At 34.3% G+C, this 15,535-nt stretch overlaps 1 protein-coding gene across 2 annotated transcripts in view; it reads left to right on the forward strand.

The window, feature by feature from the left end:
• Positions 1-15,535, forward strand: part of XRN2 (5'-3' exoribonuclease 2) — an 86,077-nt gene that overhangs the window by 41,932 nt on the left and 28,610 nt on the right. For both annotated transcript variants that reach the window (XM_025876978.2, XM_073878466.1), the window contains exons 17-24: positions 1,748-1,883; positions 3,169-3,276; positions 3,363-3,452; positions 4,119-4,191; positions 9,816-9,899; positions 11,211-11,308; positions 12,134-12,213; positions 13,440-13,496. In XM_025876978.2, coding sequence (XP_025732763.1) covers positions 1,748-1,883; positions 3,169-3,276; positions 3,363-3,452; positions 4,119-4,191; positions 9,816-9,899; positions 11,211-11,308; positions 12,134-12,213; positions 13,440-13,496 — 726 coding nt within the window. The remainder of the gene's footprint in view (positions 1-1,747; positions 1,884-3,168; positions 3,277-3,362; positions 3,453-4,118; positions 4,192-9,815; positions 9,900-11,210; positions 11,309-12,133; positions 12,214-13,439; positions 13,497-15,535) is intronic.

A 15,535-nucleotide genomic window follows, 5' to 3' on the forward strand; every position in this document is an offset into this window, starting at 1 on the left:
AGTTACACTTGGATACGTAACATAGTTTGCGTTAATCTTCTCATTTGGAAAGGTTCTTCCTCAAATGAAATAGCAAAAGTCATTTAGTTAAGAGATAAATATGTATATTTTTTAAAACCACAGACTTGCATATATACAATTCTATTTCATGATGGAGAAAGTGGGCTTTTTAGAAATAATTAAATGAAGCTATATACTTAAAATTTGTAAAAGGAAACTTTGATTCTTTATCCAGAAATTTGAGATCATTATATAAGATTAATAGCCTCTCGTGTAATTAAATCCAGATTTGAACCCTGGGTTCTGAGTGCAAAAGGCCAACAATCTTAATAATTGTAACTCATTAAGAATTTAGCAAAATGATATATTTCAAAGTTAAACAGTAGTGGGCCACAACTCATGATTCTTTTATAGGACATGGATGATATGTTTGCATTTATGATGAGAAACTTCTCAAGTGTCATGTATGGTTCTGTATTTTCCTAACATCCTTTGGTGTCAGATTCGGAGATCTGTGGTGACTTGTGATTGAGCATTTACCTGATCCTCTGTTTCTCCAACTCTGGACTTTCCTCTTAGAGTATGTTATCTGTTTTATTGTGTAGCCATCTTGATCAATACCCGCTTAATAGTTAACTTGATTTCTTAGTACTTTATTGTGTAATCCCAGTGCTGAGAATGGTCAAGGTGGAAATGCTTCTTTCAAGAAATGCTTGAGACTCTTGATGTGTATTTCATTAATATTTTCTGTAAAACAGTTATAATCCACATCATAGAAGATATTTGTCCTAATTGATGTTCTGTGAATGCTTGGGGCAGGTGGGAGGTAATTAAAATTGGTGTGGTGTATTCTGGAACATGACTGTAATTAATTTGTAAATTGTGGCACATGGTAGAAAATAGCCCTTAATGAGAATCATCATGATGTTCTTGATCTGTTCTGATTTGTTTCTTTAGTGTTCTTTGGCTTCTTTGTGTTCCTTCAATAAAGTGTTTAAATCTTTTAGAGAATGAAAAATGAGTACTTAAAAAGAAAAAACACTTTGAAAAAGTGGTTCTTCACATGTATTTTAAGTGATTAATGATAATTTAGTCAATTGATTGACCTGCTTCTAAGTTCTACCAGAACATACATACATGTGTGTATGTGTCCTTCCTTTAAGCCAACAACTCTTAGCTGAAAGAGGGATAAGGCCCAAGGATGGGAGAATAGGTATAAACATAATTTTCTGCCTGGTTCCTAGATTATTATTTTACAAACCATTTTTTACCTTTTAAAAAATTACCCATGCAAATCTTTTTTTTAAAGTAATTCGATTGACTCCTTTGTTTAGTTTAAATGTATTTTAACAAACTGAGGAACTGGTATAAAATATCTTCAATATTTGAATCTTACAGTGTAGTTTCAGAATTGGTCCACCATCAAAAAACATGTAAAACAGTATTAAAATTTGAACAAACAAGTGTTCAGTATCTACCTTAATAGTTAACTTTCTCTTTTTCCAAAATGTAGTTTTATAATGGTCTTACTAGAATCAGTGTTTGGATTTTTGATGTTTAACTATCTTTTAATAAATTCTGTGAAAGTGGGCTTTTTAGAAATAATTAAATGAAGCTGTATTAGCATTACTGTTTATCTCATTCACATTTCACCTGGATGTTAAATATAAAATGATTTGGGTGATAAACCAGTGGGCAATTATGGAAAGTACTAATTCAACATGAACCGGCTTTGCCTGGGTTTTAGGCTATGGGAAGCTGGTTGGAAGCAGCGGTACTACAAGAACAAATTTGACGTTGATGCAGCTGATGAGAAATTCCGTCGTAAAGTTGTACAGTCTTATGTTGAGGGGCTCTGCTGGGTTCTTCGATATTATTACCAGGTACAGAGAGAATATTTTCCTCTAAACCTAGCTAATCATTCTAGGAAGATCATAATTTCTGTGTATTACTGAGCTGTATTGTGAGATTAAATCCAGACTCATTTTTTTAAAGCTTCCTGTTTAGAAATTCATTACCTTAAATAATATTTGTTTGTAAAGCCTTTGATGCTTCTCAAGTGTTAATATATAAAGATAATTTTTGTTGTGCTTAAGGATTTCAGCATCAAGTAGTGTGGGTTTGAGTGTACTTTGTCTTTAACATAATTAAAGTATGGTGGTTTTTTAATTGGAAGTAAAAAATAATTAATAGTCACTAAATGACTGAACAAAGGACAAAGCCTAGAAAATACTAGTAAGAATTTGAAAGGCATTTGAATGATACCATTTCCTCCGTGTAATGTAGTGATGTTACATAAAGTGTATTCTAATTGGAGTAATCCGTATCTGACTTAAAGCTTTTGATAATTGAGATGTCAGATTGGTGAGAGATTAGGTAGACATATAGGGAATTTTAACACTAGTAGTTAATAAATGGTTTCATTCTCTGAGAGCAAGGCAAGTTAAGTTTGGTGTGATCTGGGAAAAGATGAAGTTTGTCATTAAGTGGAAAGTATAATTTAATGCATTATCGAGTGTATAATAGTAAATTCATGTTTTACTTTTGTCCTCAGGGTTTTAATTCACTAGGCATAGAATCAAAACGTGTATTAGGAGTTCTCTTTTCTATCAGTAAAACCTACTGTTTTCTTTTTGATGGGTTTACTTAAATACTTTTATAATAAAGAGAAAGTTGTCACAATGAAAATATAATAGGGAATTGTAAAATGAAACTTAGGAAGTTTTATTTAGTCATTGTTCCAGTGATGTCCTTTACCCATCTATATGCTAAGTGCCAGCTACCACTGCTCTTCATTTTATTTGATGATGGCAGCTTAAAATTGGAAAGAAATGTAACCAAGCACATTTTAAGGGTAAATAGAAATAAATAAAATTGTATTTTACAAATTATATTTACAAAGTTTGGTATTTACTACTGATTATTTAAAGATGCTTTACAGTAGTTTTTAAATCAAGGAGCCATTGATATTAAGTAAAAGTTCAGTTAAAACAACTGTTAGGACTCATAGGAAAAAATTAATATATGGAATGTACGCTGGAAGTCATGTGTTCTATAAATGGAATGTTATAGGCTAATATTCTAATTTTTGTTTGCTTTTCTGTGTCCGTATTGAACGTAGATTTTTGTTTTTGTTGTTTTTTTTTTGTTTGTTTGTTATGATTCTAGGGCTGTGCTTCCTGGAAGTGGTATTATCCATTCCATTATGCACCATTTGCTTCAGACTTTGAAGGTATTGCAGACATGCCATCTGATTTTGAGAAGGGCACTAAACCAGTAAGCTTAATTATTTAGAGTCATAAAATTCATAGAATTTTGGCTTAGATAAAAATTGTGTCTTAAACTTTTTTTCTTTCTTGCAGTTTAAACCATTGGAACAACTTATGGGAGTTTTTCCAGCTGCAAGTGGTAACTTTCTACCTCCATCATGGCGGAAGCTCATGAGTGATCCCGTTAGTGTCTTAGTATTTTAAGTGTGTTAGTAACTGGGTTTTTGTCATATGTTTCACTAACATTAGACACAGTTGCTTTTGCATCTCATAGTTAAAACAGTGAAGTCCAAAAACAAAGTAAAAGTATTGAGTTCTTCTGTATATTTTCACCTCCCCCACCCCCCACTTTCCTTGGCTATGAGAGCCCTACCTGGTATAAATAAAATTAGTGTTTGGGAGCAGTTCTTAAAACAGTTACTTTGTTCTCAGCCTACCTGTAAATCATTATTTTTATTTGTTCCAGCCATGTGTGGTGGCTACCACAGTTCAGACTGGCCTACCTAAAATTGTCTCTGAGCTTATTTTGTGTGCCATATAGAAAGAAGGAGAGCCAGGCAAGAAGTAGGAATTATTAGAGTCAGTAAACTCTTCATTGACTGTCTTGGGTCCACAGTTGTCAGTTCTAAAATTCCTCTCTAATAATGCCTTTTTTTTTTTTTTAATAAAATTGTTAATTTTGTTTTACTCTTGGGATTAATGACCTGATATCTTAATAACATTTTTTAAAGGAATGAAACCTGATTTTCTCATCAGGCCTGGTAACATGAATGAAAGAAATGTCAAATTCTTTATAACTCAGACATGTGTGACTTTGTTTTGAATCTTTATTTTTTCTCCTTGACATAGGATTCTAGTATAATTGACTTCTACCCTGAAGATTTTGCTATTGATTTGAATGGGAAGAAATATGCATGGCAAGGTAAAAATTTAGATATTATTCTTTTTATTGTTAAAACAGTTTCCTCTTTTTAGTAAACTGTAAGCAAACATGATTTAGGTGATGAAAGAATTTCTGTAAAAGATAAATATTTTAAGAATTACATGTCAAAATTTGATTTTTTTCTGTGCATCCTGGCATTAGCAATGATTAGCATTCCTCTAAATAGTAAATTGAGTTGAAAAGATTGATCATTCTTTTGTGGGTTTTTTTTGTGATTAATTAATGGGACTTGGGTCTTGGGACTTGCTTCTAGTTAGTAGCTCACTGACACCTTGTAAGGTTGCTGAGAAATACAGAAACATGATTGCATTTATGTGGAGATTCACTTATACTCCATGGAAATTTGAAAATGAAAAATGTTTTAGAAATTTAGTTTTAAATACTTGACAGTAATCATTAAAGTTTATTTCCTATTTATTTATTTATTTAGCTGTTATTTTCTCATTCCTTCTGTTTACAGTTTTTTAAGAATGTCAGTTTTAAATTACTACTAAATTTAACGTGCTGTTTACCACTCAGCAAATGTGTGATGATGACTGAATGTAAAACACAATAAAGAAGTCTCTCACACAGTAAGTCAACTATTATTTCATGCCAAAGCCCCTTTCAGCAAATCACTTTAACCTTTACTTCCACCGTGTATTTTTCTAAGATAATTTCATTTGGTAAAACCATGTTTTTACTTTCTCCTTGGTTATTTCCTGTGGTCCAGATGACCAGTAACATGACTCAGAGAATTGTGAGATGGGGGGGATGAATAATAATTTACAAATTGAAAATCATTTTGTGAGATTTTAGAGTTGACTTTTGGTTTATGTAGTGAAGGAAATTTCGTATTACTTTAATGGAATGATAATGGGAAATGCAGCCCACTGATTGAGGTTAGCAGGTGTTGTGCTCTATGGTTATATTTTGTTATATGTAAATGGATTGGAGTCTTAGGTTGTTTTTAAGGTGCTTTGTGGAGGATATTTTGATTAGAGGGAAAGGGGTAAGAGGTAGTAAAGTAAAATAAGTACATAAGTGAGCATGTTTATGTAAGTGTTAAATAAATAAGTAAATATATAAACATGCAGATGTCTTGCTTTCTATATATATCATTGTAGTATAAATCATCCAGAGGAAAAGTGTGGCAGTGCATAATGGTTAACAATTTCTTCATATCCTTGCCAACATTTGTTACTCTTTTTTTATTCAGTAAATGGCTTTTATGTATTTATGTATTTTTAGTTGTATAATTGACATACACTATCCTGTTTCAGGTGTACATCATGGTGATTTGATATTTTTATACGTTATGAAGTGATCCCCATGATAAGTCTAATTACCATCTATCACCATGCAAAGTTACTACAATATTATTGACTGTATTCCCTATACTGTATGTTACATCCCCATGACTGACCTGTTTTATAACTAGAAGTTTGTACCCCTCAACCCACTTCACCTAGTTTGCCTATTCCCTCAACCTCTTCCCCCTCTGGTAACCAACAGTTTGTTTCCTTATCTGTCAATCTGTTCCTGTTTTGTTTTGTTTTTGTTCATTTTTTTTTTTTTAGATTCCGCATATAAGTGAAATCGTATGGTATTTGTCTTTCTCTGTCAGGACTTGTTTCACTTAGCATAATAACCTGATGTTGTTGGAAATGGTAAGCTTTTTTGTGACTGAGTAATATTTCATTATATATATCACATCTTTATCCATTTGTCTGTCGATGGACACTTGGGTTGGTTCCATATGTTGGCTATTGTAAATAATGCTGCAGGGAATACAGGGATGCATTTATCTCTTCAGATTAGTATTTTTCTTTTCTTTGGATAAATATCCAGTGATGGAATTGCTAGATTGTCTGGTGTTTCTATTTTTAACTTTTTTGAGAAATGTCCATACTGTTTCCCATCGTGGCTGCACCGTGTACGAGGGTTCCCTTTTCTCCACATCCTCACAGACACTTGTTTTTGTTTTTCTTTTTGATAATAGCCAATCTTAAAGATGTGAGGTGATATCTCATTGTGGTTTTGATCTTCATTTCTCTGATAATTAGTGATGTTGAGCAACTTTTCATGTGTCTGTTGGCCATCTGGATGTCATCTTTGCGAAAAATGTCTGTTCAAATCCTCTTCCCATTTTTTAATTAGATTGTTTTTTTGGTATTAAGTTGCGTAAGTTCTTTATATATTTTGGATATCAGCCCCTTATTGGATGTATGATTTGCAAATATCTTCTCCCATTCAGTAGGTTGCCTTTTCATTTTATCGATTGTTCCCTTTGCTGAAACAAAAGCTTTTTAGTCTGATGTAGGCCCATTTGTTTATTTTGGCTTTTGTTGTCCTTGCCTGAAGAAACTGGTCCAAAAAAATATTGCTGAGGCTGATGTCAAAGAGCTTACTGCCTATAGTTTCTTCTAGGAGTTTTATAGTTTCAGGTGTTACATCCAAGTCTTTAATTCATTTTGAGTTTATTTGTGCATATGGTGCAAGAAAATGGTTTAGTTTTACTCTCCTGAATGTAGCTTTCCAGTTTTCCCCACACCATTTCTTGAAAAGACTGTCTTTTCCTATTATATTCTTGCCTCCTTTGTCATAGATTAATTGACAGTATATATGTGGGGGGTTTTCTGGACCTTCTGTTTTATTCCGTTGATCTATATGTCTGTTTTCATGTTAGTACCATACTGTTTTTATTGCTATAGCTTTGTAGTATGGTTTGAAGTCAGGGAGTGTGAGACCTCCAGCTTTGTTCTTTCTCAAGATTGCTTTGGCTCTTTGGTGTCTTTTGCAGTTCCATACGAAATTTAGGATTCCTTGTTCTAGTTCTGTGGTAAATGCCAGTGGTATTTTAATAGGGATTGCATTGAATCTGTAGATGGCTTAGGATAGTATGGACATTTTAACAGTATTCTTCCAGTCCATAAGCATGTAATGTCTTTTCCATTTATTTGTGTCTGTTTTCTGGGTTTTTTATTTTTGTTTTGTTTTTTGGTAATAGCCATCCTAATGGGTATGGAGCAATATCTCACTATGCTTTTGATTTGTATTTCCCTAATGATTGATGATGTTGAGCATTTTTTCATGTGCTTACTGGCTATTTCTGTATCTTTGGAGAAATGTCTATTCAAGATTTTTGCTCATTTTTGAATTGGGTCTTTGTTGTTGTATTGTAGGAGTACATTATATATTTTAAATACCAGTCTCTTATATATGACTTTGCATTTATTTTCTTCCATTTTGTGATTGTCTTTTTACTTTGTTTGATAATGTCCTTTGATGCACAAAAGTTTTTAATTGTGATGGAAGTTCAATTTTTGTTGGACTATTTTGTCACTGCCTGTGTTCTTGGAGCTGTATGCAAGAAGTCATTGCCAAATCCAGTGTCATGAAGCTTCCTCCCTTTTAAGAATTTTACAGTTTTAGCTCTTAACATTTAGGTCTTTGATCCATTTTTAGTTAACCTTTGTGTAGGGTGTAAGGTTAGGGTTCATCTTTTGCTATGGATATCCATTTTCTCCAGCACCATTTATTGAAAAGACTGCTCTTTCCCCATTGAACAGTCTTGGCACCCTTGTTGAAAATCATTTGACTGCATATCTGAGGACTAATTTATGGGCTCTCTGTTCCACTGCCCAGTATGCCTGTCCTTATGCCAGTACCAAATTGTTTTAATTACTGTAGCTTTAGTAGGTTTTGCAATCAAGTAGTGGGAGTCCTCCAACTTTATTTTTCTTCTTCAAGTGTTTTGGCTATTTGGGGTCCCTTGAGATTCCAAATGAATTTTAGGATGAGTTGAAACTCAGACCTTTAATATTTTCATATTTTATGTAAGTATTTTCATTTATTAGACTGTAACAACACAACTTTTTTGAGGTCAAATTTAGTACTGTGAGGAGTTATATTTATTCCCCCAGCTGTTCAAAACTTGTTGAAAGTAATGGTAATACTTAAGTTCTTACCTAAGTTGAGTGTGTCTTAAAATGATAGAAGATAAAATATATCTGGGTACTTTTTCAACATTTATTGAACCCTTACAATGTTGTGTTTTTATAATATTAATATACATAATTTCGAATGCTACATATTTTATATATGAATAGAGAATTTTAAGTCATTTGATCACAGTCACACAGTGGCTGAACTAAGGTCTGGACCCAGGGAGTGTGACTACATGTATTTACCTAAGTGTTACCACTACTTGGGTTACTTGTGTTGTTGAGCTAATGCATGTTAACATAATAAATAAGTACTCAGGAGAAATTCGCTGCTAATGTCATTTTTACTATCAGCTCACCCAAGCACTAACTTTATCACATCTGGGTATAAGGCATTTCTTCCTATCTTGCCCAGTAGGGCTGATTGTTGCTTAGTAACCTTATTGCTGTCATTAGCACTGCAAGTTGCTTGACAGTTGGAGCTGGCTTTTGGAGTTGATATTGTAGGAAAGTCTTTCTGATAATTTGTTTAGATCTTAAGTGTATGACTAAACAAAACTTGAACAACTCCCTATGTTTTTTCCATGTAAATGTATACCAGTAGATGAAATAGCCTAACTCAGGTGATAGATGTTGATATTCTTGAAATTATTTTTTAGGCCCTTCAAAATTCACACTAGAACTTAGTTTCTTTTTAACTTTTAAAAAATGCATATTACCCTTCTAGGTAATGAAATTGAATCTGTTTCTAAACTTTGAAAATATGGTAGCTAAATAATTAATGACAACTTTGGGAACCTTTCATTTCTCATTTTAAAAGGAACAATCACAAGTATGGCAGTTTTGACTGTCAGTAGTTTCAGAATTATTAGCTCTATTTAGCATTTCTCCTTGCTATTTATTTTACATTTTGTATTTTATTAAAAGACTATACTGTATACAGCACAACATATACAAATGGTTCAATAATCATGTATTTTTCTAGAAATAGATAATTGTATTACTGGTATGTTGCTTTGAAAGTTATGAATGTAGGCTGAAGTAAAAGAATTACTTTAATTCCGGCACATTCCACAGGACCGGACCGTTTTCAGCCTGAGTATGAATAGTTGCATTCCTACCCAGCACCCAAATTACTTAAGCCAGTCCTTAAAAACTTTTTGTATCTAAATTAGGTATTGGGTTTTAAAATGTAAAAAAATAATACTATGCAGTTTTAGAACTGGAAGACATTCCATGTATTTATTCACATTGAACGGATCTTCTGAATATTTTAGTTGAAAACCAAGTCCTAGAAAGATGAAAGGACAAGCTCACACTCTTGTCAGATTAACTGGCTTGCCCAAGGGCATCTGCATAAGTAAGGCACGAGAACAGAGACTGGTGTCCAGGTGGCCACTTGTTCATTTAATTTAAAAATTTTATCATCACGGAGTTAAGAATCTACAAACATGGTTTTTCATATATGAGCCATCTTAAGGATGGAAAGTATATGAAACTTTTTTCTTCTCTGAACACACGGAAAGTATTTGCATTTTGAGATTTGAATAGAGTTCAGTTCCAAAGTGTTTTTACGTCAGCAGGGATATTCTATTAGAAATGTTTATTTGGACGAGTAATAAGTGGAATCTGGGTGATCCTAATAGCTGGGTGGTTGGTGTGCGTTTTTTTTCCCAGGTGTTGCTCTGTTGCCTTTTGTGGACGAGCGAAGGCTGCGAGCTGCTCTAGAAGAGGTATACCCAGACCTCACTCCAGAAGAGAGTAAGAACTGCACTTCCACTTGGTTTCAACATTGAGTCTGTATCATACAGACTTTACATTTCCCTATGAAATTAGACTCTCTTTTCCATTTGTCAAATTTCACATAAAGGCATAAACCATAGGTTTTTACTTCTTCATAAGAAGTCAGCTTTACTTCTTAAAATGTATTATCCAGATTGAATAGTAAATACAATTTTTTTTTTAACTTCAAGTGTTTGTTAGATTTATTAAAAAGCAGCACTTTAAGGGGTGCCTGGGTGGCTCAGTCAGTTAAGCGTCTGACTCTTGATCTCACTCAGGTTTTGGTCTCAGCGTTGTGAGTTCAGATCCCACTTTGGGCTCCATGCTGGGTGTGGAACCTACTTTAAAAAAAAAATTTTTTTTTTCAAGAATATCCTTTGACTTTCTGATCCTTTTTTTTTTTTTTTAAGATTTATTTATTTATTTATCTTAAAGAGCGTAAGCATGCATGAGCGGGGGGTAAGGGCAGGAGAGAGAGGGAGAGAGAAAATCCTCAAGCAGGCTCTGCCTTGAGTGCAGAGCCCAACATAGGTCTCACTTCCAGGACCCTGAGCTCATGACCTGAGCCGAAATGCAGAGTCAGCTGCTTAACTAACTGAGCCACCCAGGTACCTGCCCCTTGGCTTTTTGATTCTTATATGACATGCACACACACAAATATTTTTCTGTGCTGGGAGTGTATTAATTGCCTCCTTCTCCCTTCTTCCCTTCATCCTCTCTAAATAACAGTAACTTTGTTTAAAAAGTTATGTTGAAACAAAGGCATTTACTCTTAGATTGCTAACCTGAAATGTTATTTTGTACAAAGAATGACATTTAAAATACAGTTAAAAGTATTGGGAAATTGCAGTGCTAGACTCAGTTGGAAAATTTATTTAACACCAGTATAATAAACCTATAGAAATAATTTCTCTGTCAGCCATCCTTAGAATAGTTTTTGTTATCAGATGGTATAATTTGTTTGGGTTTGCTCAGGAAATGGTTATATATTTCTTACAGTAAGAAATTGAGTTCTGTATAAATTACTTTGTCCCTTATCTTATAATACTATATTCAGATATTGTTTTAGTGATAATTTTTTCTGATAGTCATTGATCTTGGAAACCTTATTGTCAAACTTGTTTTTCTTCTACAGAGACCTCACAAGTTTAGGTCTGTCACTTTTACGTTATTTTTTGTAGACCTTATACTTAAGTTTTTAAATTTTAGATGTTTTTATTTTATTCTTATAAAAGTTGCTCTTGCAGATATAATTGTTTGATCTTTATTCTTTCCTTATTATCCCCCCAGCTAAAAGAAACAGTCTTGGCGGTGACGTCTTATTTGTGGGGAAACATCACCCACTCCATGACTTCATTTTAGAACTCTACCAGACAGGTTCCACAGAGGTATGGTCTCTTTTTCCGTCATAAAATGCTTTTAGACAGTATAATTATTTGGTTAATTCATCAGAAAAACATTTGTTAAATGTTGATAAAATAGAAACAAGTGGGGCACCTGGGTGGCTCAGTCAGTTAAGCATCTGCCTTTAGCTCAGGTCATGATTCCGGGGTCCTGGGATTGAGTCCCGTGTCCTGCTCGCTGCTCAGCGGGGAGCCTGCTTCTCCCTCTGCCCCTTACCCCAGCTCATGTGCGCATGTGCTTGCTCTCTCAAAAATAAATAAAATCTTTAAAAAAAAAATAGGAACAAGTGTACCATTTTAATCTTTAAAAACCATTTAAAAAGTGTATGATTTTGTGGCATGAAATCTGTGTACAATGTTGTGTAGCCATCACCATTATCTACTCGCAGAACTTACTTATCTTCCCAAACAGAAACTGGTTATCCCTTAAACAATACATCTCCATTCTCCTCTCCCCTTACTTCTGGTAACCTGTCTTCTACTTTCTGTCTCTGAATTTACCTGTTCTTTGTAAATGGAATAAATGGAATCCTATAATATTTGTCCTCTTTTGTCTGACTTATTTTACTTAGCATAATGTTTTCAAGGTTCATCCATGTTGTAGCATGTATCAGGGCTTCCTTCCTTTTATGGCCATAGTGTGTATATACGACATTTTCTTTATCCATTCATCTGTTGATGGAACTTGAGTTGTTTCCTCCTCCTGGTGTTTAAGAATAATGCTACTATGAACATTGGTGTACACGTATATGTGTGAGTCCCTGCTTTCCATTCTTTTGGGTTTATGATCAGGAATGCATTTTTCCACAGCCAGTGGATGTACCACCTGAACTATGTCATGGGATTCAAGGAAAGTTTTCTTTGGATGAAGAAGCTGTTCTTCCAGATCAGTAAGCATTCATTTGTGCACATTGGGGTGACTGGGAGGAAGTTTAGCTAGCATTTTTTCCTTGTTGCCTAAATGTTTTATTTTCTGGTAATAGTGAGAAAACAAAACAGAAAACCAGCTAGACTATGAAAAAGACTTGGGGTCAGAGCCCACCTCTTCAGCCTAGTAGTTGTGTCACTGTGTTCAGGGAGCCCTCAGGGTCCCTAAAGCCCTTACAAGGAGATCCATGAGATCAAAGCTATTTTCATAATAATACTAAGATGCTATGATATTATTTGCTTTTCTCATTCTCTTTCTCTCTTGAGTGTACAGTGGAGTTTTCCAGAAGCTGAATGTAGTGTGATAGCTATCTCAAGAGATTGAATCAGAAGCAGATAAGAGAATCCAGCTATTAAGATAGATATTAAGCCAGATATTAAAGAAATTTTCAAAAATGTAAGACACTGATACTTCTCTATTTTTTTGCTCTGTAAAATAGTTTTTCATAAAAAATGTTACTTATGTTAACATGTAATAGGTTTATTACTGTTATCTTTAAATTAGTATTTTAGAAATTTCTTAGTTTTAATTTTTATTAGGTAAATATTGATAGACATAACCAACATAACCAGAAGCTCTTTGAGGTCCTTGATTTTTAGGAATGTTTTAAAGCGGTTCTGAGATCAGAGTTTGGGAATTGCCGGTCAATTGTATCTTCCTCTTTTGTAGATAATATTGGGTGGTTTTCCAAAGCGATTCACTATTTTGTAATCTCAGTGGCAGTTTGTGAGAGATCTTGTTGCTCTACATTCTTGCAAACCCTTGGAATTGATTGTCATGACCTTAATTTTTGTCAGTTTAGTGGATGCTTATTGGCATCTGTGGCTTACAGTTGCATTTCTCTGATTACTAATGAAATGGAATGCCATATGGTATATTTATTAACCATTTACCATTTGGTTTTCCTCATTTATCAAGTCCCTTTCTATTCTTCTGTTTGGTTATTTGTCCCCCCCCCCCCCGTGCCCCTTTTTGGTTTGTTTGTATCCTTTATAAATTCTGATATGAGCCGTTTGCCCATAATAGTTTTCTGTTAAGGAGATTACAAACAAGGAAGACAGGGTCCTTTTTTAAAGATATAATTGGTTATGTCATTTTTGTTGGTATATTTTAATGATTTCTCTTTCCTAAAGCAACATCTTAATTCCACTTATCCAAAGGTTACAACTTACTCTTCTTTCTCTTTAGAATAGTATGTTCTCCTGTCCCCATGTTACGGGATCTAACACAGAACACTGCAATCAGGTAAGTCTTCCAAAATTCATGTCGTTTGACCAAAACACAGCTCTGAACTTGCAAATAAGTTTAAAAAGACCTCTGAATCACAAGGAAATGGCAGCTATTATTCCACCAGTGCTTTGAGATTGGAGAGTCCCTGTGTTGCAGACCTCATAACACGGCCTCTTGACTTTAAATTATGTATATTGTTAAGGTTACTGATTTAACAAGCTTGCTTCTCTGCTTTCTGGTTTCCCCTGACAACCTCTAATTCTTCCCGGATTAGGAAAGTGGGAGGTAGAAAGTAGGAGTTTCTAGGAGTAGTTTACTATGTAGGAGCAAACAGACCTCTTCACCCCACAGGCCCACACAGCTTCTCTGTGTTATAACAGATTATTTTCATTATATTTACAGGTGTGGCCCTGCAGAGTTGAAAAACAAAACTATTACATATTTTATTTTGGTTGAGATAGAATGAATTTGTGGAAATGTTTACCAACAATTACTATAAAAACTAAAATTATATCAAGGGTTAACTTCTGCTACCTGGAAAATGTACTTGTATTTCTTTCTTTATTTTTTTTTTATTAACATATATTATTTGTTTCAGGGGTACAGGTCTGTGATTCATCAGTCTTACATAATACACAGCATTCACCACAACATACGCCCTCCCCAGTGTCCAACACCCAGCCACCCCATCCCTCCCACCCCCCTGTATTTCATTTCTGTCACGATGACAACATTCCATATGTATAAAATATAATGTGACTGTTGAGAATAAAAACCAACACCCTACTCATTTGCTTAATTCTTGTATGTAATTACTGATCTTGATGGCAGGATTTATGTTACCTTTTTCTTCAGTCTGTAGGCAAGACTAAGGCAAACACAGCTTAGTAATTCAAGGATTTTGTAAAAGCCTGCTTGGGAAGACTGTTACTGAATCCTTTTTTCCCAGTCATTCTTACTATTTCTCTTACTCTTGGGAAGTATTTTAGATTTTATTAAGATTTATCATTGTAAAGTGTAAGCATGTTCATTTTCCTATCCTTAATGGATTTAGATAGCAACTGTCATTTTAGAAGGGCTTTTATTTTAAAGAAAACTGTCATGAATTTGGAAAATCTTTCTGGATTAGTTGCTTTTATTTATCTTTACACACATTTTTAATTTATCTTTACGTGTAATTTGTTCTGGCTCTTTGTCTTTGAGCTCTTCTGTTAAGGGTGGGGTTTAGAATTGTGAGCCAAGCTCTTGCACCCATCATGAACAGTCTGGTTCAGGCACATCCAGTGTGGACACTGTATTAACCGGTGGAGTCTCTGCCTTGCAGCGGTGCTTCAGGCCAGTTAATCCCACCAGTTCTGTCTTTGGATTGTCACGTGCTTGCTCGTGCTCCTCAGTTTTTCTGCCTTATTTTCAGGGGCCTTTCTGCCCAGCCCTTTAGAAGTAGTTAATTCTACTTAACTTTCTAATTAGGATAGAAAGACTTGTCCAAGGGAAAAATTACAAAATTGACAAATCCTTTAGCTTCTGTTTGTATGGTGGTGTTATTGTTGGCTGGTTGGTTCTGAGCCTGAAGAGGCCTTTGATATTATTTGGTACCCATTGTGTTCATAAGATTATTAAACTTATAAGACAAATCCCAGATCTAGGTGCATATTCAGCTATATGTTGAAAATAACTTCATAATAAAATTGATTTGAGTTAATTTCCTAGAGATTTGTGAAAGACCGTGTTAACTTTTACCTTATGAGCTAATTTTCAGTGTTTCCTCTGAGGGGTAATGAGGTTGATCCAGTTGATTACAGTTTTTGTGTGTTTGTTTGTTTGGGGGCTTGTTTTTCATCCCAGTGTTGTGTTTGCTTTATAAATGAAAATCTGAGAGTGCAGGCTCTGGTGCCAGTTGCTGGTCATTTCTATTTTGACTCCTGTCATTTTTTTCCCTTCTCTATTTGGATGCATCCAGTATTCCATCCCGTATTTGAGAAGTTGTTTCTTCAAGTTGAGTTTAGGTGGGTTTTTCCCATCACATAGGTCTTACCTGTAGTGTTAAAAAGGTA

The sequence above is a fragment of the Callorhinus ursinus genome, unplaced genomic scaffold (assembly GCF_003265705.2).
Source record: "Callorhinus ursinus isolate GAN/ISIS: 27379988/994484 unplaced genomic scaffold, GSC_fseal_2.0 scaffold29, whole genome shotgun sequence".
In the NCBI taxonomy this organism is placed as follows: domain Eukaryota; kingdom Metazoa; phylum Chordata; class Mammalia; order Carnivora; family Otariidae; genus Callorhinus; species Callorhinus ursinus.